The sequence below is a fragment of the Meriones unguiculatus genome, chromosome 10 (genome assembly GCF_030254825.1).
Source record: "Meriones unguiculatus strain TT.TT164.6M chromosome 10, Bangor_MerUng_6.1, whole genome shotgun sequence".
NCBI classification, from domain to species: Eukaryota; Metazoa; Chordata; class Mammalia; order Rodentia; family Muridae; genus Meriones; species Meriones unguiculatus.
Window position 1 is genome coordinate 78,432,082 of NC_083358.1, and position 21,717 is coordinate 78,453,798.

Sequence of the window (21,717 nt, forward strand, 5' to 3'; positions counted from 1 at the left end):
TAATAAGATAGAAGCTCTATGTACAAGTTATTTAGTGTATAAAAAGGTCTTAAATAATTTTTAAAAAGTCTAAATAATGTGTCATTATAGCCAGAAGTCTCTTAAAGTGAAAAACATTGTTTCCAAAGAAGTTTTTACAAAGGACCTTACAGTATATACAAATAATAAGTAAAAAATAGGCTTCCCAGATAAACTACAGTACAATATTTGGGACAGTTACACTAGAAAATTATTCACTGTTTATCTGAGATTCAAATTTAATTTTATATCCTGTTTCTTTTTGTTTTGTTGAATCTGGCAGTGCAAACAAGACATCTGAGAGAGCCAAGAAGAAATAGAAAAAGAGGGAAGGGAGTAAAGAAGGAAAGAAAAAAATATTTTAATTAGTCAGACTTAGGGGCTGGGGATATAGCTCAATTAGTAGAATGTTCATCCAATGTGCACAAGACTGGTTTTGATCCCAGCACCACATACACAGGATGTGGTGGTGCAAGCCTGTAATTCCAGCCCTTGAGAGAAAATGGCACAAGGACCAGAAATTAAAGGTGGTCCTCAACTTCACCAAGAGTCTGAGACCAGCCTGGGACACATGAAGTCCTGTCTCCCACCCCTCTCCCCACAAAAAGGAAAATCATTAAAACTTACAATAAATTCTTGGATTTCCATTGTTTCTTCTGAGATTATAAATAAGTCCAGAAAATAATCACTTTTTATTCAACAATTTATATCCTATTAAAAAAAAAAAGCAAAGAATGGTCAATAAACCCTGATAAAAAGAATAAGTACCAAATATAACGTTTCTCAAAAAATTTTCACTAGAGACAGAAACCAAAGACTTCCAAGACTATCTGGCCTCCAAAAGAGAGAAAAGTTTTTCTGTCATGGCGGACAGAACTGATACCACATAATGAAAATTAAGATAAAACTAAGCAAAACTCATAAACTTATTAATAATCTGTAAATATCTCCCCAGTGCCTTACTATGTATCAGGAAATGGATTGTACTTTTATTCAATACATTTTGCTCCTTAGAATTCAAATTCAATTTTTTTTCTAAATCATTATATTCACCACAAGATGGCCCCCTCGTGTCTTAAATTCTCCGATAGAGTAGTTCCTTGGTATCCAAGAACTACTTTCAGATCCACAAATACAAACATCTGAAGCCACTTGAGTTCATATATAAAATGTCATAGTTTTTTTTGTATATAATATAGGAGTATGTGCACATTCTCTAACATACATTAAATCATTTCTGGATTATACCTAATGCATTGAAAAATGACATGCAAATAATGACTAAGCTGCATTATTTAGGAAATGATATCAAGGGGAAGGGGATGAGGGGAAGAGGGAGAAAGGGAGGGACTGGAGGAGTTAACGGAGGATGCTTCAATAGGGACATATAATGAATAAATTGTAAAGAAAAAAAATTAAAAAAAGAAATGGAAGCAAGCTTAGTGGCACACACCTTTGATTCCAGGGCACAGGAGAACGAGTCAGGTTGATCTCTGTGAGCTCAAGGCCAGCCTGGCTGCCTACTCTACATAGAGAGCTCCAGGACAGCCAGGACTACATAGATAAACACTGTCTAAAAAGGAAACAACAACAAAAAAAGATAAGAAAAAAACCCTACATGTTCAGTACTGACGATTTTTTTTCTGGGTATTTCCAGTTTAAAGTTGGATGAACTCACATACAGAAATTAAAAACACAGAGGGCTGACTATATAGACCTTAGTCAATGTGACAGCATCCTAGGACCAAATATACATTATATAATTCCTCTGCAAGGAACTAACTTTTTTTTTCCCCCTTTATTTTCCTCAGTGCTAGGGGCTAATAACAGGGTCTTATGCAAGGCAAGTAACAGTGCTTACACACGTCCAGTCCATTCTGTTTGTTTGAAACAGGATCTGGTCAAGTCACACAATCGTCCTGTCTTGGCCTCTGGAGTAGCTGGTATATTACAGGCAATACGCCACCACATCCAGGAAGAAAAATCTTTTGAACAGTACTGCAGCAACTGTTATGACTATCCTGTTACTGGAGAAAAATATATGGTCAAGCTCTGAAACCTGAAATGGTGAACTGAATATAGATGCCGAAGCACACTCTTGAGCCCACCTATCTTCATGCGGTTCCAGAGCCATGACCTGATCGATACCGGACAACTGGTAAGTAACGAACATTTTAGGGTCTATTCGTGATGCACACAACCTCCTGTTCCGCTGAGGAGAGCTTTCCACGAAGACAGCAGGACGCTAGGGCATGACCTTGCTTTTAGAGAAAAGCTGCTACAGTAGCTCAGAGGGAGAGCATTTACCCAGCAAGCAAAAAGCACTAGGTTCGCTCCCCAGCACGGCCCAAACCAGCCAAGTTTCCAAACCACGAACATCCCCTTAAACCACCAGTACAAACAACTAAAAGGAACATAGCCTCCACCTGCCAAGATCTGACAAGGCAAGGTTTGGTGTCACTAACTAACCGTGGCTTCGTCAGCCCCTCCAACAATCACGACCGGATTGGGGCTCGACGGGGACGGCCGGACCCGGCCTTCCAACGGCGCCCACGGGTCGCTTCTGTGGAGGGAGGTCAGTGCCCATGCTCTCCCAGCCGTGCCATGCCACCCGGCCTATCCACCGTTCCTTCCCTAGTAAACCCGGGGAGAGTCTCCCTCTCACCTGCTCGGGGACACAGAATTCCGCTTTCGAATTTCTCCCGCGAAATCGCGCTACGTCATCAAGCAGGGACGGAACCGCCGAGGCCCCGCCGTTCGCAAACCACCAATAGAACGCCGGTCGCCGCCGCGCTCCCTTCCCCCGCCCCCCGATCCCGCCCCCGGGGGGCGTCGCCCACGACGTCGGCGACGAACGCCGGGCCTCAGACCCGGTTTTCCGCAGGGAGCCGGGAGGAGCGCGTCGCTCGTCGGATGACGCGAATTTACGCCGACTGCAAGGAGCGGGAGGCGGAAAGCGTGGAAGAACACAGCGTTGACCGTGGCTTTGGGGACGCGAACGGAGTAAGTCGCAGAGGGCCTGCAGGGCCGCCCAGATCCCGTGAGGTTGTAAACTCCGCTCAGTCCGGTCTCTTGAGGTCCATCCCACCGTGCGTGGTCCGGCCCGCCCCGCCCCCCTCCCACTGGTCCGTTGGTGTGGCGACGCACATCTGTGCGCACGCGCAGTTCCCGGCGGCCCTTGCAGTTCCGATTTTCGCCGGGAGGGGGCGGGCCGAGCTTGGTTTTGGGAGATTTGGGGCACGCCCGGCTTCTCGGGGGGCGTCTGTCTGGAAAGGGACCGTGGACGTTGGGCAGGTCGCCTTTGAGCTTGGGCTGCCCAGAGGCAGCAGTGTTGCAGGCTGAGATTGGAGTCCTGTCTTTTGCAAGCCTTCCGCCGTTTCGGCCTCCCGTAGACAATGCCGCTGTAGAAGGGACTAACAATAAATGATGCGGTTAAGTTCTCCGAGTGCGTTTCTGGGAAGCCGAGGGAAAATACGAGTGGAACTTGGATTGAGGATGGAAGTCCTGCAGAAATGAGACCGCATTTAGTAATCTTTCGAAGCCGGGACTACTGGGGCGGGGTGGGTGTTTGGTGCGAAATCGAATGGCTTTATAAAACAAAAAGATCGTTCGCGGGAAAGATCCAAGCCGCTAAGTGTTTTGCCACCTTTGAGAATAGTCTTGCCATGACTACAACTTTGGTTCTCTTTGAGTGCCCTCTTTTTGTTCATAACCTGAAAAATGTTATGGTCGAGTTTCTTTGGAAATTCTACGTGCACCCATGCAAACACTTTGTGTACCCATGCAAACACTTTGTATGATTTTACAAGCAAAAACTGATTTTGAAATTGAAAAAAAAAATTTTTTTTTTTAGTTTACATCTAGTATAGCTCACTTTCCAGATTATGACAGTATTACAACTTTATAACTTGTTGAGAATCATAAAAATGAAAATCACGTTTGCCCAAGTAGGATGTATTTAGTTACTGCTTGACCAGTATCTGTTAATTCATTTCAACTCTCTATTGAATATCGATCTGGTCTTTGTTCCTTTGAATGGATTTGGAGCACTTAATTTTACCGTATTCGTATAAGCATGAAGTTGACTTATGGATTCCTAAAATTTCTTGAAACTCACCTGAAATGTCAAGGACTTCAGATTAAGAACTCCTGGGTCAGAGTATAGTATGAATGGTGACAAATTGTAAAAGCTTCTAAAAGGTGGGCAGTGTTCGCTTACCCAGCAGCTTTGACTAAATTTCAGAACCTTTCAGCCCCCCTTTTTAAAATTGAAAGAAAAGCCCCAGCCTGATGGCGCACGCCTGTAATCCCAGCACTCTGGGAGCTAGAGGCAGGCGGATCTCTGTGAGTTCAAGGTCATCCTGGTCTACAAAGCAAGTCCAGGATACCCAAGGCTACACAGAAACTTTGTCTCAAAAAACCAAAACAAATAAGTTGAAAGAAACTACTTAGTAGGATTGTCAAGATTTAGAACAATGTATATTAAGTAAATGACATCTTTTACACAGTAATTTTTATTCTCTATTCAGAGACCATGGTTTTTTGATGGGGCTTGGGGAGAGTTGCGGGCTGTCCTGGAACTCTCTGTGTAAAGCAAGCTGGCCTCAAACCCAGAGATCCACCTCCTCTGCCTCCTGAGTGCAGGGTTAAAGTTGTGTGCCACCACACCAATTTCACAGTATATTTCCGATACCACAGAAAAATTAATAAGGAATGACTAATGTTGCAAGTTGAGAAATAAACTTCACAAGCTACATCAATGTTATAGACAGGGGACACTGTAAAAGATAACCTCTGTAAACCTCTAGAGCATGTTGTAAACTCCTCAAATTCTAATGGCAGCTGTGGAGAACATTAAATTGCAGTGAGAGCCATTTCAGAGATCAAATTGGTAGGATTTAAAGCTCCAGAGCAGCTTTTTTTTTCCTTTGAGTCTTTTTTTTTTTAACTTATAAATATATTTACATGAATGTGTATATGTGTACCACAGGCCCACAGAGGTTAGAGGAGTGCTTTGGATCCTCTGGAGCTAGAGTTTGAGAAGGTTGTGGGCTTTGATGTCATACTAGAAACTGAACTTGTGTCCTCTGCAAGAGCAATGAGTATTCTCTCTCTCTCTCTCTCTCTCTCTGTTTTTAATAGATTTGTTTGTTTATTTACTTATTTGTTTTATGTATGTATACCTACATGCCAGAGGGGTCATCAGATCACATTAAAGATGGTTGTCATCCACCACGTGGTTGCTGGGACTTGAACTCAGGACCTCTGGAAGAGCAACCAGTGCTCTTTAACTGCTGATCCATGCTCTGCAGACCTTTCTATAACAGCATTTTTAAGTGCTTCAATGACATTTTCAATAATCTTCATAGTAACTCTCTTAAGAAGATAATACTGTGTCCACATTTTATGGACCACAGAGATGACAAACTTTCAAACACATTAAGGAGGTGGCTTGGTCAACTTGGTGGATAATAGTGTTAGCATTAGCATAAATAGGCTTTGATAGGAAAGAATAAATTTCCTTTAGGATGTGTGGGATGACAGTATACCACATTACCTTGGCAACGTACAAATAGCATTAGGAGTGTAGTAAGGACTAAGAAATAGTTCAGTGGTAGGATATTTGCCTGTGATGTGGGGTCCCATGGGTCTTATCCCTGTTTCCAGCATTAGGGAGAAAGACAGAAGTGGGTGAAGATTAGGGGCCTCTGTAACCAAGGTAACTAACTAGTGTTCTTCAGGCCTGGAGTAGGGAGGCTAAATTGTTCTATGGTTTGTATGACTTTCTGTTCAGTCTGTAACTTGTTCTAAAGTGAAGGTGTATTTGATGTCCTGAACTGGACTAAGTAACCGTCAGGGACACAGCCAGGATGGCCTGGGGGCTAATGCAGTGGAGGGATGATGTGACAGCCTGTTTCTGCAGTTCTGTCTGCTCCACTTTAGATCTAACAGATGTGGTATAGCTGTACATTCCGCTGTGCCTTAGAGCCCTGGTGCCTTAGAGCCCTGGTTCTCAACCTTCCTAACACTGCAGCCCTTTAAAGATCCTTATGTAGTGGTGACCCCAACCATGAAATTATTTTTCTACCTCATAACTGTCATTTTGCTACTGTTAGGAATTGTAATAGAAATATCTATGTGTGAACCCCAAAGGTGTCATGGCCCACAGGTTGAGAACCACTGCTGTACATGGTAGGTTTTTTTCAGTGAAAAGGACTGTCCTTTATAACTAACCGTTATCGTGGAGCCTGCTCTGTGATCATTGTAGTCTGTATGCATCCTTTTTTGTACCTTACCACCTTAAAAGATGATTTGAAATGCTTTCTACCTTATTATATAGACCAAGCTGGCTGCAGACTCACAGAGGTCCATGTGCCAGGGCCTCATGAGTGCTGGGATTTAGGTGTGTACCACCATGCCCAGCTATAGGTATTTTTAAATATATGTAACAACTTCACAAAAATGTAGTGATCAAATTAAAACCTCTGCCTCGATGTTTAGATTATGGTGGGGTAGATAGATAACGAAACCCCAAGTCCAGATAGTGGTAAGCATAGAAAGAAAGCTTGGTGTGTGGTTCAGATTGGCGATTATTTTAGGTTGGAAAGAAAAAGCCTCTGAGACAGTGATATTCACAGATCTGGGTGAATAACTAAGCTATACAGGGGTATTGGGAAACAAACAGCAGAAAGAACAAAGGTCTACAGACAGAAATGGCTTCAACACATTCAAGGAGCTTAGGGTTGATATGTTATAAGTCCGCTGGAAAGAACTGTAGAAAATAAAGTTGGAGAAACGAGTCCAGGTCAGATCATAATAGGACCTCATAAACCACTGTAAGGTCTGTGGACTTTTGTACAAAGAGTTGTCCTGATTTACACAGTTAAGTGATTGTGCTATATTGGAAATTGATCATAAGAAAACAGTGTTAGAAGCAAGCAGACTATTAAGGAAGATCTTGGATTAGTTCATGTGAGACATGATAATAACTTGGACCAAGTGGTTTATTAGAAATAAGTTTTAATGTTTAGGATGTACTTTAAAACCAGTGCTAGTACAACTGCTAATAACCTGAGTATGAGGAAAGAGGAAATGAGAGTTCTTTGTAGTTTTACTCTCTGTTTTATAGTTGGTATTTCTCAAAGGGGTAAAAAATTTTAAATGTTAGAATTCTGGTTTTATTAAGTTTGAGATATCCTCTAAATAACAAATGTACAGTCAAGTGTACAATTGACTGTTGGAATATGGAGCTAATGGGAGAATGGTTTGTAAGGTATAGAGCCCAATGCTGAATAGCCAGGACCTCAGAATGGATAGAGAAAGATGAGAGGCCAAGATAGGAGTCTAGTCATATGAAGTAAACCACAGAAGGATCTAGCAAAGGAAAACTCTTAAGAGCTATATGAAGAACATATTACAAGGGAAGAATTCCTGACTCGGAGGTCATGTAAGCATTGAGGCCAAGCAGTCAGTGAGCTCATTGGAGTTCCCTTAGTATGATAGGAGTGAGAGCCTGACAGGAGGTTGAAACTGAAGATCTGAGATGAGGCCTCCCATTATACATATTCACCTATTTTAACCAATCATTTATTTGGATAACTATATGTAGCTATCTGCATTTTGTGTCTCAAGCTATCAAGTAGGTGTTTTATTACTTGTATGCTTTCAAAATTTGCACTTGGGGACTGGAGAGATGGCTCAGAGGTTAATTAAGAGCACTACTTGCTCTTCCAGAGGTCCTGAGTTCAATTTCCAGCAACCACATGGTGGCTCACAACCATCTGAGACCTGGTGCCCTCTCCTGGCATTCAGGTGTACCTGCAAGCAGAATACTACTACATAATCTTTTAAAAGGGGGGGGGGGAAGCTTGCATTTGACTGACCAGCATTTAAAACATCCTGTGGAAATGCATGCTTTGAGTGAGGATGCAAAGGGACAGCAGCAGGAAGGCTTAGGCACTTCCTGTGCTCCTTGTGTCCCGGGAGGGAAGGTTCTGTTTTTGTAACATTTCTATATTAATTTACAGAATGGAAACTGAAAACAAAAAAAGTATGGAAGAAAGCACTGAGAAGAGAAAAGAAGAAAAAAAGAAGCGGTCGCGGGTTAAACAGGTGCTTGCAGATATTGCTAAGCAGGTGGACTTCTGGTTTGGAGATGCAAACCTTCACAAGGACAGGTTTCTCCGAGAGCAAATTGAAAAATCTAGAGATGGATGTAAGTTATCTTAAACTCCCAGGGGGGCTGGACAGGAACAGCTGACAGTTTCACAATGTCTTTTGCTATGATCTAGATGTGGACATCTCTCTTCTGGTGTCTTTTAACAAAATGAAGAAGCTGACCACTGATGGGAAGCTAATAGCCAGAGCATTGAAAAGCTCATCTGTTGTAGAGGTAGGTATAAAATTTTCATAATTATCTTTAGTTTTATTTGCACGTTATATTTGTACAATTATTAAACAATAATTTATGAACCGCATTTTTTAAAAAGTTGGACTTAGAAGGGACCAGAATTAGGAGGAAAAAACCCCTAGGTGAGAGGCCAAAGGATGAAGAAGAACGCACAGTGTATGTGGTAAGAAAAGACACGAAATTCTAATTATAATTTATTGTTTATAAATTTATGTATCATATAAAGTATCATACCACCTGTGATTTATTGTAGGAGTTACTCCCCAAAAACGTCACTCACAGCTGGATTGAGAGAGTATTTGGGAAGTGTGGCAATGTTGTTTACATAAGTATTCCACATTATAAATCTAGTGGGGATCCTAAGGGATTCGCCTTCGTGGAGTTTGAAACAAAAGAGCAAGCAGCAAAAGCCATTGAGGTATGCACATCTGAGGGACCTGTAAAGTAAAACACATGATATTAGCAATAAATTAATATTCTGCAATTGTTTCAGTTTCTTAATAACCCGCCTGAAGAGGCCCCAAGAAAGCCCGGCATATTCCCCAAGACTGTGAAAAACAAGCCCATTCCTTCCTTACGCGTAGCTGGTGAGTGCCTACTTACGCGGGAAATGTTCAAAACTGGAGCTTACAGAGAATAAAACTATGCAAACATTGTTGTTACAGAAGAGAAGAAAAAAAAGAAAAAGAAAAAAGGCAGAATAAAGAAGGAAGACAGTGTACAGGCGAAAGAGTTAGCTGTGGACACAAGCAGCATGGCTGTGTGTAAAGCTAAGAGACCTAGGACTGCCTCTGAGGGTTCCGAGGCAGAAACCCCTGAACCTCCAAAGCCACCTGCAAAGAAAAAGAAAAAACGGGACAAGGCCGAATCGTCCATCTTACCTGAAGGCAGAGCAGGAAAGAGGGAGAGGAGCAGCGCTGAGGACGAAGACTGCCTAGCCCCCAAGCCAAAAGTGAGGAAAAGAGCTCAGAAGGATGTCGCTGGTGAAGCAGCTTCTGAGGTCTCCAAGGAAAGCAGAGGTACTGTCAGTGGGATTAGAAGTGCAAATAGTTTACCTGCTTCACAACCACAATCTTAAGGGATTATCTTTTTTTAGACTTAGAATTCTGCTCTACTGAAGAGGAGAAGGAGACTGGAGAGAGAAAAGATGATTCACTCTTAAAAGTGAAAAGGAAGCATAAGAAGAAGCATAAGGAGAGACACAAAATGGGCGAAGAAGTTATACCGTTGAGAGTGCTGTCCAAGTAAGTGCCTGTTCTCCGTGGCCACCGACACAAGGCCATCACCATTGCTAAAGTGCAATTCCAATTTCTGTACAACAGAGTTGCATATTAGCAACAGTGGTGGCCGATGTCCATAGGCAGTACAATGAGGGTTAAGTAGGAGCCACCACACTCAAACATGGAAGCACTTAGTTTTTAAAGGCACAGCAAGCGCCTCCATGTTAAAGTAAAGGAGGCCCCTTAAACAGACATCAGTGGCATTCTTAAAGTCCTGAGAATGTAAAAGGAAAACTTACCATCACCAAAACATGGAAGCACTTACTTCCTTAGTTCCAAAGCAAGTACATCCACGTTTAAGTGATGGGGAGCCCAGTCTAGATTTACGAAGCTCGGGTCTGTTACTTTTTCTTCACTGAGAAGACGCTGAAGGGTTCCGAAGACACCTCCACTGAAACATGGAAGCACTTACTACTGTCTAACCCAGCAAGTACCCCATGTTAAAGCAGAGGGGACCCCCACTAAGAAGTTGGCGTGTTCCACTGTGGAGTGCATTGAATTCACTTCTACTAAAACATGAAAGCACTTACTTTTCTAAATGAGACAGAAAGCACTCCCATGTTAAAGTTGAAGGGAACCCACCCGAGGCAACTTTCCAAAATACATAAACAATCCCACGGGGAAAATTAAATCACGGATTACGGAAATACAGTTTACCTTGCTCAGAAGAAATCTTGCTGTCAGCTGGGAGGGTGAAAGACACTGACTTTCAGACACTTCTATTTATACGACTCCTAACTGCTGAATTCCTTTTGGCTTTCTATCTCAGAGAATCATTACAAGACCCTTTGTTATTTTAATGTATCGGCTCTCAGGGAAAGTAGATCCTGAGCATCCTGGGTAGCTCTGGATTTTTTTTCTTTTTCTTTTTTGAAGTAAACAGATGTCAATGTTAACTGCTAAAACCATTACCACAAGATATCCTCCTCTTAAAAAAAAAATCTCCTATCTCCCTGTTTGATGGCACAGATTAGGGTAACAATGGGCGCTCCCACTGAGCCAGGAGATGCGTTGTGCCTCTCTCTGGAGGAGCCCTCACTGTTTGAAGAGACATCTACATGTTAAATGTATGTAAATAAATAAATTGCTTCCATGGGGTGTTTTTTTCTTCTTAGAAATTCCTTTTGATTCAAGTAAATCCTAAGGAATGTTATCTCTCAAATTGGAAGCAATTTGACAAATCTTTGAATTTTAGTCTCTCACTTTTCCCCAAAGTTGCCTAATTTAGTGAGTGTTACTTAAGGGAAGTAACTCAAAAAATTGATTTTACAATTAAAACTATTAGAAACAGCTGGGAAATTCAAGCATTTTACCTGAATGTTAAGGAAAAGAAACTGCCTTTGTGTGTTTGCAAGATAGATGTATTACTTAAAAAGTAAATTGAGTGTGTGCTTTTTTAAAAAAAGGAAAGTTTGGGGGGAGTTACTACATATTTAGATCAACTTCAAGTTTTTAATTAAATCATTACTATTTCACTATTTCAGTATCTATCACTATTTCAGTAGTTCAATTTATTTTGTTTTGCAGAACCGAATGGATGGATTTGAAAAAAGAGTATTTGGCATTGCAAAAAGCTAGCATGGCTTCTCTAAAAAAAACAATATCTCAAATAAAATTGGAGTCAGAAATGGAAACCGACTGTAGAGCGCCTAAGTCTGGAGTGGAGAATGGAAAAGGTGACGCTCACTCTAATGGCGTTTGTTGTTACAGTACACTGAAGATGCTGCCTTTACTCTACAAATATTTTCAGGGGTGGCTTTATTGCAGTGATAGAGTGGTTTCCCCAGCTATAAGTTGAACCACTACCAGGGGAAAAAAAAAAAAAAAAAAACTTTAAAGAAAAGAAAAACTTGGAAGTGTTCATAATAAAGAGTGGGCTTTTTCCAGCCTGCCTCTTCCCTCCATTCCCAGGGAGCTTACTCAGGAGGGCCTGGAGGTGGGAGTAACCAAGCAGGAACGTAGAAAAGCACTATTTTTATGGATTGTAGTATTAATAACGATTTGAAGTTCTTACAAATTATACAGATTCTCACGTTTGAATAGTATGTTTTTAATACCCTTATGTTTATATTGGCATATATCTTTGTTGAAGTTTTGTTCTTTTGTTCACAGAAATTATGCATTTTATTCCATGTTGATTCCAGATGAGTAATGTTATGCCTTAATTTAGAATTACAGAAGTTCTAAGTCATTTAATTGAGCCTGAGCTCACTACTGCTGTTGCAGAGTAGTGCTCCTGGTGGAAAATGTCAGGTGTGGGACAGTTATCTCTGGCCCTTTCCTCTTCACCTCAGCAGGCAGCCATCCAGAGTGCTCGGCCCAGGAGAAGGTGACTGCACAAGGGCCACAGTTCGTGACTGGAGTGATTGTGAAGATTGTCAGCACAGAGCCTCTACCTGGCAGGAAACAAGTCAGGGTAATAGATGTTAGCCCTGTGTGAAATGTCTTAAAATAATATGGAAAATGAAACAAACCCAGTTAGAATTTGGTCCTCTTGGATAAAGTGCTTGTAGAGTTTGAGTTGTGGTAACTCTTGGATTTAATCTAAATACCAAAGTCCTCAGAAAATAAGACTGAACCTCTAACAGCCTGAACACCTTTGTTTTCTGTGTCGCTAGTAGTTGATGGCTGTGTAGTTCAATGGAGAGCTGTATAGTGATCCTAATTAGCAGTTGTTTAAATAATATGTATTCAGTATTATGCTTTGAAAGAGTTTTTCCATTTTAAAAGTTTAAAAAGATATATGGTGCCTTTGTTGTTTGTTTGTGTGTTTATTTTTTGAAGTGGGGTTTCTCTGTGTAATACTGGTGGCAGGCCTGGAGTTCCCACTATAGACCAGGCTGGCCTTGATCTCACAAAAATCCACCTGCTTCTGCCTCCCAAGTGCTGGCATTAAAGGCATGTGCCACCTTTAATTTTTTAAAGATCTGTTTAACAATAGACATGTTCAGAGGTTACTTTTTAAAGTTGAATGACCTGCTACTGTCTTGTCTTGAAGCCAGCTGCTGAATTTATAGATTTATATATTCGTCAGGACTGAGGTTCCCTGATGATCATTCCTTTTGTTGTTTTTCTGAGACATTGTTTGTGTTTTGTTTTGTAGAATGGCCTGTCTTAACTCATTATTTGGCCTAGGCTGGCACTCCTCCTGTTTCAGCATCCCAATATTCTCCGATAACACTATTTTATACTGTATAAAAGTGTTCTATTAATTTTCTAATTACCTTTAACATCTTACAGCATTTACTACTATATATTATGTTGTTTTAGTTTTTTATAGAACTGCAGCACAATTCTAATCACACTTTTTAACTGCAAAAACGAGGTGATTTTTTTCACTGTTGTGTGATGTGTATTCTATTTTAAATCCTGTAACTGTAATAAGACATAAATTTTCTTTTTGATATTGATAAAGTATTTGCAAATTCCAAATTCATTTAGCTTACGTCTGAAAATACGATAACAATTCTGAATTTAGATTAAAAAGCTAAACAGATGTCAGTAAGCACTTGCTTTGCAACAGGGAGACCTGCCTTCAGTCCCAAGCACACACAGAATGTGGTAGCGCAGCAGCTGAGAGTTCTGTAGTAATCACTTAGTCTTTCTGAAACAAAAACTGAACTCCGTTGCTTGTTACTGATTAACGAGCTGACTTGTCATTACGTGGGTTTTCAGTTAGGAGATCAGCCTGACTTTGTAATGGATGTGTAGTAAATAGCTTTTGAACTGGAATTCTCTAAGCTATCTGAAAATCAGTTATAAAAGTCTTACCATTACCAGGGTACACATTACAGTTTCATCAACTCACTACAGACCGATCTCTTTGTATTTTAATGAGTACGATTAACTGGATAAAAACATCCCAGGTATAAGTCTCTTTTTTTCCTTGACTAAGCCAACATTTTTTAGTAAGGATGTTCTAATATTTCTGTGTATTGTGTGTTAAGAGTGAATTGAGACTTGTTTCTTTCTTCTAAAGACTCGCAAATCTTTATTTATTTTTATGCTACAATTAAATATTTCCAAAATCTTCTCTAAACTGCAGAGTTTATTTCTTTAACGTTAATGAATGAAATTTGACAATTAAAATTACTGTGACATTCCTGCATAAATGCATTGTGTTGTGTGGGAAACCTGCTGTGAGAAAAAAAATTGATTAAGAATGCAGGCATCTCCTTAATTAGACCTCACAGCAGGTGTTATAGGTAAAACTGTTCCCTCGAGGGGTGACCTCAGCTTGCTTAGAAAAGGTTACTTAGGTATTTTTTCTAAAACTGAGAGCTGTCAGGCTGTGTTTCAGTAAATCTACCCAAGACTCCTAGGATTTCTGTTGGTTATTGTAAAATGTTGAAAGATGGTTCCATGTATTCTAAGTCACACTTGTGTAGGTGAGTGAAAATAAACTTCTCCAATGCTGCCTTTTCTTTTAATCTTCCTTAAACTAACCTACTTCCAGATTGCTGGGGGAGGGGTCACTTATATTCCATGCTACAAATCTGTCCTTACCTGAGCCCCACTGTCAGCTCTTATTTTACACATAGACTTTTAATATCATGAAAGATAGAAGTTTGTTGTTAAATTGCTTCTCATTTTTAAGTTTATTTCAAGAGTCTTTCTGTATGTTTTAGAAGTATTTTATATATTTACATGACAATCTCTGTGTCTACATTCATTCATGGTCAAACGTCGTAGGTGTTGATTTTAAGTTCTCATACTTCTTACCCGTGTAGGATATTCTGGCCACCATCTCAGAAGTAGTTTATGTTGACTTGCTGGAAGGAGATACTGAATGCCATGCCCGGTTCAAAACTCCCGAGGATGCTCAGGCAGTAATGAATGCACAGGCTGAAATTAGGAAGAAGCACAGTTGGAGCCTCGAGGTCCTTTCTGGTAAAACCTGATTGTGTTTATTTAGTGAACAGTTATCATCATAGGTAACTGTTTCACTTGCTCTTCATTGAGCGAGTGGACCTAACATTCTTCCCCCAAACATTCTCCTGCTGCTGAGATTGGGATTTGTATCTTTATACTCAGTGATCCGTGCTTTTCCTTGTTGTTCAGGTGATCACGAGCAGAGGTACTGGCAGAAGATTTTGGTTGATAGACAGGCCAAACTTAATCAACCTCGGGAAAAGAAGAGAGGCACGGAGAAGGTGAGACAATGCATGTTCTGACAGTGGTAGGCAAGGATGAGTTCACTTTGAGTTTCCCAGCTGAGAATACAGATTTCTTCTGCTTTAGGAATACATGAAGTGAAGGTCCTTTATCCACAAGGACCCATAATTGTAATTGCCTTTTAAATATACACGGTCTTGATTTGGGGCCACAAGGTTTTGTAGTTTTGGATAAGTACCTGTAGAAAGATTGTCTTCTGCAGAGAAGATTGACAGATTGAGGTTTCTGGGCAGTGAAAAGTGTTATTTTTCTGATAATCAGTCAGTGGCATGAGCAAACTGAAATAATTAAAAGAAACCGAGTCATTCAACAATTTTATTCTGTGGTAATTAGCCTAATGTTTGATTCACTGAGGATATGTTTATTCTTTGAACCAGATTATTATGTTTAACTTGTTAAGAACTTGGAGGCAGCCAGTCAAGGTGGCACACGCCTGTAATCCCAGCACTCTGGGAGGCAAAGACAGGCATATCTCTGAGTTCAAGGCCAGCCCTGGTACAAATGTCCTATAAATTTTGCCTTGGTGAGTTTTTCGTCTGTGTTTCTTTGGCATTTATGACTGACAGGGACGTTTGCTTCCATTGTTCTTTGAGGAGTTTTTTTGTTTTTGTTTTTGTTTTCTGATTTTGCTGAGATGGGGAAGCCTCTTTCATCCTTGGCACTTTTTCATCTTGGAGGTGTAAATTTCAAAACTGGTTTGAGATGTTCAGATGTTTACATCAGTAATTCAGAACTGGTAACTGAACTGTAATCGGTTCAGTAATACTTATTTTTCTAATTGCTGTGACATTTCCTTTGAATTGTCTATTCTGTTTTTAACTAGTAATAAAATATTTTTAATTTTAGAAAATTATCAGTATTCATCTTAGTATCAGGCAAAGAAACATTGGCATAATTTATAAAATTAAACTAGAACAACAACTTGTTCTGACTTGCTTCATTATCAGGGTTGCTAGCATGATCTAGGTAGAAATCAGTGAAGCTAGCTAACTTAACAGACTGAAATACAGGGGAGCTACCTACCACACAAAGCAAATGGTGTTGGAGGCTTGCTAGGAGAAAAGGAACCAAAACCTTTTGCTGATCTAACTTGTTTCCTGCTGCTGGAGATTGAACTCAGCTCCTTAGGGGTGTTAAGTGAGTGCTGCTTCTGCCACTGGCCTCCTGCAGAGCTAAAGCCCTCTGACTGTCAGGCCCATCCTGCACACAGAGTGATAGGCATGAATAACAAGTCTCCTGTTCTCTCTTTGCCCCATAGACAATGCCAGTATGGCACAGAACATTAAAGCTGGCAGCTTCTACCTCCACCCAAGAGTTCAGAAGTGCAGCATTCTGTGCTGCAGTGATGGGAATTAAGTGCATGGGGAACAATGGCCGAATTTCAGTGATTCTGACGTAATTCCTTCCTGATATGACAGATACCTTGTGGTTTCCCCACTAGATACTAATCCATCTTGAGTGGGGAAGAGTGCTTATGTTCTTAGTCTTTAGTTCTTAGTTTTCATGCTATGAAGCAGGACCCATTGTGGGAGCCTCAACCCTGTTGAGTCTGTAGAAAGAGGAGTCAGTAAATGTTTAGTTCTGCATAGGTGTTTACAGATGAAAACGAGGCACATGTAAATGAGTTCTCAGAGGATTAGGAACGGAAGGAAGGATCTGCCAAAGGAGAATGGCTTGTTTTTTTCTTGGTGGGATGTGCTTTAATTCTAAGCCCTTGTAAGTCAGGACTCAACACTGAGGTCTTGCTGCCCTTGCTGCTCTTTCTCTCCCAGGCCGGAGGTAAAGCTTTTTTAATTCACTTTAGTTTTTGAATGTTCTTTAATTTTTTTAATTGTGTGTAAATTTTATGTGGGTGTGCGGGTACCTCAGCATGCATGTGAAAGTTAAAGGGCAGCTTGCTGGACTTGCCCTTCCTCGACCATATGAGTCCTAAGCATAAAACTCCTGTTGTCAGGCTTTGAAGCAACTACCCTTATCCCACAGTTTTTAGATATTTGTCTTCTTTTTAATCAAAATGGCCTTTTCTACTGGAATATCTGCTGTATGTTACCCAGCTGAAGTTAGAATTTGTGTTTGGGAACAGCATCATTGATGTGCTAGGCTAGCTAGAATTTCTCACTTCTGCCACTTGTAAACAGTGTCTTAATTCAATCATGTCCTAGCCTCCTGTCAGTCCGGTACATCAGATTTTATTCATGGATTGAATGATTGAGACAAGGTCTGTGGTATCTCGTGCTGACCTCAAGCTCACTGTGTAGCTGAGAACGACCTTGCTGTTCTGATTACTCTGCTCTCACCTGCACTTACCTGGTGTTCAGCAGTCAAACCTAGGACATTGTATGTTCTAGACAAGAACTCTACCGGCTTGACTCAGCTACTCCCACATCCTGGGCCTCATATGTTTAAGACCTCTAAGAGTCTTTCCGTTAAGGAAACTTGTAGCTGTCTGGTGCAGTAGTTTGCTCTCAGGGCACAGAAGAGTGATCTTCAAACCAGCTTGGATCACACAGAGACCCACTGCAGAGAAGAGTGGCATCTGCTTTGGGAATGCTGCAGTCTGTTGCCCTGTGTTTCAAGAGCAAAATTATTTTCTCCTTTTAAAGAAATCTATATCATGTGTTTTATAAAATATGTAATGTAATGCATATTTTTATTTAATAAAGACAGATCGCAATAGTAAAGGGGTTTTGCTTTATTTGTAAAGCAAATTTTAAGCTTTTAGAAGGTGTAATTGGCACAAAAGAATTGCAACCTGAGCCAAGCATGGTGCTGCGCGCCTTTAACTGTGGAAACTTCATGTTCCTTCCCAAGTGTCTTAGAAGAGATAACAAAGGTGCTATTAAGAAAACAAGGGAGGCAGAGGCTGAGGGGCTGCTGTGAGTTTGTGGTTCCAGGCCAGCCTGGTCTCCACTGTGAGTTCCAGGACAGCCAATGCTACACAGGGAAACCCTGACTCAACAAAAGAGTTATGTCATATGTGGGGTAGATTGAAGGAAGATGGCCTGGTGTGGTGGTACACACCTTTAATGCCAAAACTCAGGGCACCCTGGTCTGTGGAGTAGGATCCAGGCCAGGCAGGACTACAGAGTAAGATTTTTGCTCACAGCTAGCTAGCTAGCTAGAGATTAGCTGGACATGGTGGCACATGCCTTTTATCCTAGTACCTCAAGACAGAGGCATGTGGATCTCTGATGTCCAGGCCAACCTGTTCCCGAACAGCCAGGGACACACAGAGAAACCCAGTCACAACAACAACAAAATGAGCGAATAAATAAATGTATGGCATTGCCTCGCACTATAGTCCTGTCACTCTGCTTGAAATTATCTTTCCAGTAAACAGGTTTTCTTTGTTTTCTTGGTTTGTTTTTCTGAGAACAGGGTCACACTCTGTAGCTTAGTCTGGCCTTGACCTCTCAGATTCCTCTGCCTCTGGGAACATTTACCTGTAAATGGGTTGTAAAGGAAACTTGAGTAGTACACAGCCCAGAAACATCACATCTCATTCAAATAATAATATGTAAAACTTTAATCACAATGTAATGAAGGGTCCCATACCATTAAGTCTTAGTAATTAATATCCAAGTCCAGAGGTTGTACAAAATAATGCTGAGTTGTGACTCTTCCTAAGAAAGGTTAAATGACAATGAGGAGTGAGTGACATATCAGCTGAAAGACTGTGAGTAATGAAACGTTACTGGAGGAAGATAGAGGCTTCAAAGATTTAAGGTCTATTTAATAAAATTCTTCCAGTTCTCTGTAAATTGATTTAATCAAAACAGTGATCCCATGTCTTTCTACCTCCAGCTTTTAAAAACGCTATTCAGCCTGATTGTTGTAAAACTTTCATAGTGGTGATTGTTTTTTTTTTTTTTTTTTTTTCATTTTGGAGTTTTCAAGACATAATTTCTCACTTCTCTCTCTGTAGTTAATCAACAAAGCTGAGAAGATTAGATTGGCCAAGACCCAACAAGCCAGTCAGCACATTCGATTCTCTGAGTATGATTGAGAAGGACGGCAGCTCCCTTTGGCTTCGCTTGCTGGAGTGTTCTTAGAAGGCTAGGACTGCTTGATGGATGTTCTGCTGGGATCTGCATTAAAAAAAAGAAAGAAAGAAAAGGGGAAAAAACCCTTTGTTCCTCAATGTGTAAATAAGACTTTTCTAATAACTCTAAGTGCATCGTATGTCACAGTTTTTTTTCAATGAGTGCCCTAACCCTTCATATTGAAATTATGCAAGTCAGCTTCAGATGAGTTCATAAATAAATGTGTTTTGAACATTATTGTTTTGTTTTGTTTACAAAATAAATATATAATTGCAAAAATAAAAATACATATTAGATGCAAACTATAATAACTTTTCCCTTGTACCTTTTTTCTGCTAGCAGATGTAGATATTTTGTTTCTTTTTTTTCTCCTCTTCCTTTGAACAACAAACTATCATGTTTCTTATTAAGATGTTGAATTTTAAAAGCATTGAGTTTGTTTTCCCTAAATAGACATTTTATTTTAGACTATGTGCCAGGTGCTATGACCTTGGAGTCTGGAAGTCGACCTTAGGGAGAACTAAAGTTTGTATTTTTCCGGAAGTATATTCACAGCACCTATGCAGGATTGGGATCCTAGACTCCATCAGAAGCTCCTTAAAGTAGAATGTCTGTTTCAGCATACTATTTCTGCTTTCCCTGTCGTTGACCCAGGGTGAGGCCTGTGCTCAGGCATCTTCACTCTGACTCACTGGCTGGGAAACAACAGCTGATCACTGCCAAATATAAGTATCCTGGCAAGTTGCCTATCCCTTCTTTTTCCTCCACAGGGTGATATGTATGCATGCATGTGCTCACGGCAACAGAATACCTAGAAACAACTGTTATATCCTCTTAAGCTTATAACTGAAGGACCTCCAGTAAATAAAGACTTCAATATTCAGGGCTGGTTGAGGTAGAAGCAGAGGCCTGTGGAGCTTTGTAGGTTCAAAGCCAGCCTAATTTAGAGTCCCAGGACACCAGGGTTACATTGACTGTTGAACATTTACTATGGAGAAAGTTTTTAAAGTGAAAGCTAGTTAGGCATGTCTTTCTGCGGATCTGGCAAGATGGTTCAGTGGGCAAAAAACAACTTGCTGCCAGGCTTGAGCTGAGTTTAGTCCCTGGAACCCACATGAGAGTCCATTTGTATATGCCTTTACAAACACAAAACATACTAAAAGAAAAGGCACCATTGATATGGTATACATACATGCATGGAAAACATAAAAATTGAAAAAAAAATTTTAAAGATTTATTTTATGTATATGAGTATTTTATCTGCATTTATATCTGCCAGAAGAGGGAATCAGTTCATATTATAGATGGTTTTGAGCCACCATGTGGTCACCAGGAATTGAACTCATGACCTTTGGAAGGACAGACAGTGCTGTTAAACCGCTGAGCCATCTCTCTAGCCCCAAAAAGTTGAAAATTTTAAATGTGAATTTGGGGGCTGGAGAAATGGCTCGGAGATTAAGAGCACTGGTTGCTCTTCCAAAAGTCCTGAGTTCAATCCCAGCAACTATATGGTGGCTCACCACCATCTATAGTGAGATCTGTTGCCTTGTGGTATGCAGGTGTATAGGCAGGCAGAACACTGCATATGTAATAAATCCTTAAAAAATAAAATGTAAATTTGTAATTACTTAGCTTTATTGTTTATTAGTATAGCTAATACTAGAAATGTAGCCAATCTGAATGAATTAAAGTATTATAAATACAGACATGTCTTGGATTTTTTTTTCTTAGGATGTCATTTTAAGAGAGCTGGTCTTTGGGGTGCATACCTTTAATCCCTGCACTCAGCACAGGTGCATCTTTGAGTTGGAGATATGGTTGTTCTACAGAGTGCTTATATATACAGCCAGGGTTATATAGTGAGACCCTGCCTAAAAACAAACGAACAAAAAAACACAGTTTTTTTATTTGAATAATCACTTGCACTTGTCCATTGGACCAAATGGATTAGAGAGGGGTTTAATTTAATGATATTTTACTTTTAATTATATGTGCACATTTCTTTTACTTTTGTTTTTGTTGTTTTGTTTTGTTTTTGTCTTTCCATGGACCCCTGGCTGACCTTGAAATTGCAGTCATCTGTCTGCCCTTGCCTCTGCCTCGCAAGTGCTAGAATTGCAGATATGTGCTATAATATGCCCAGCTTTACGTTGTTTTGATTGGACAACGTTGATTTAGGGGAAATTTACACAGCTGGAATTGATGTCAATATTGACTTTGCCTGATTATACTGACAGTTACTGAATCAAATGAGAGTATCCCAAACTGTTTCAAAAGAGTTAGTTGACGTGGAGATGCAAGGAACGATTTTGTGCCTAGACTCCGTTGATAACCTTTTCTTTCCTTCTTCCTTTCCTCCCTTTTTTTCTTGTTTTAGCATGTATGTCTGAATGCACACACATGAGCATATGAAGATCAGAGGACGACTTTTCTGCATCTGTTCTCTCCACCATGGTTTCAGGGAGCACTCAGATTGTCAGGCTGGGACAGCAAGCACTCCTACCTGCTGAGCCATCTCTCCAGCCCTTAGTGTTTTGACATTATCTTTTGACCTGCAGTTGATTTGAGCTTGTATGTGCATATACCTCTCTCACTACATAAAAGTCATTATGATATAGGGCTGAGGGTGTAGCTCTGTCATAGAGTACTTGCTTGATGTGTGCCAAGCTGACCTCTGATTTGGGGGGATTCATTGTGTAGAATTATTTTAAAATAAGCATGGCAGCTCTAAAGAGATCTCCTCCAGTGTGTGAGCTCTCCTACTGCTCTTCCAAAAGACCTGAGTTTGGTT

The 21,717-nt window shown here is 40.4% G+C and overlaps 2 protein-coding genes across 5 annotated transcripts in view; one reads left to right on the forward strand and one right to left on the reverse strand.

The window, feature by feature from the left end:
• The window catches only part of Zgrf1 (zinc finger GRF-type containing 1), a 59,139-nt gene extending 56,340 nt beyond the window's left edge, over nt 1-2,799 (reverse strand). For both annotated transcript variants that reach the window (XM_021648741.2, XM_060392720.1), the window contains exons 1-4: nt 2,684-2,799; nt 1,880-2,045; nt 1,472-1,591; nt 646-729 (exon numbers count right to left, since the gene is read on the reverse strand). In XM_021648741.2, coding sequence (XP_021504416.1) covers nt 646-666 — 21 coding nt within the window. In that variant the 5' untranslated portion in view covers nt 667-729; nt 1,472-1,591; nt 1,880-2,045; nt 2,684-2,799. The remainder of the gene's footprint in view (nt 1-645; nt 730-1,471; nt 1,592-1,879; nt 2,046-2,683) is intronic.
• Nucleotides 2,800-2,868: 69 nt separating this feature from the next.
• Nucleotides 2,869-19,163, forward strand: Larp7 (La ribonucleoprotein 7, transcriptional regulator). 3 transcript variants are annotated; one of them, XM_021648749.2, is made up of 13 exons: nt 2,870-3,021; nt 8,046-8,233; nt 8,310-8,410; nt 8,508-8,591; nt 8,682-8,846; nt 8,922-9,015; nt 9,094-9,447; nt 9,525-9,672; nt 11,236-11,384; nt 12,003-12,124; nt 14,439-14,598; nt 14,770-14,861; nt 18,809-19,163. In XM_021648749.2, exons 2-13 carry the CDS (start codon nt 8,047-8,049, stop codon nt 18,887-18,889), a joined length of 1,737 nt encoding a protein of 578 aa, XP_021504424.1. In that variant the 5' UTR covers nt 2,870-3,021; nt 8,046; the 3' UTR covers nt 18,890-19,163. The 3 variants fall into 3 exon arrangements, with proteins under 3 accessions (XP_060248704.1, XP_021504424.1, XP_021504425.1); XM_021648750.2 differs by having other exon boundaries at nt 12,006-12,124; XM_060392721.1 differs by lacking the exons at nt 8,508-8,591; nt 8,682-8,846 and having other exon boundaries at nt 2,869-3,021.
• The last annotated feature ends 2,554 nt before the right edge of the window (nt 19,164-21,717 follow it).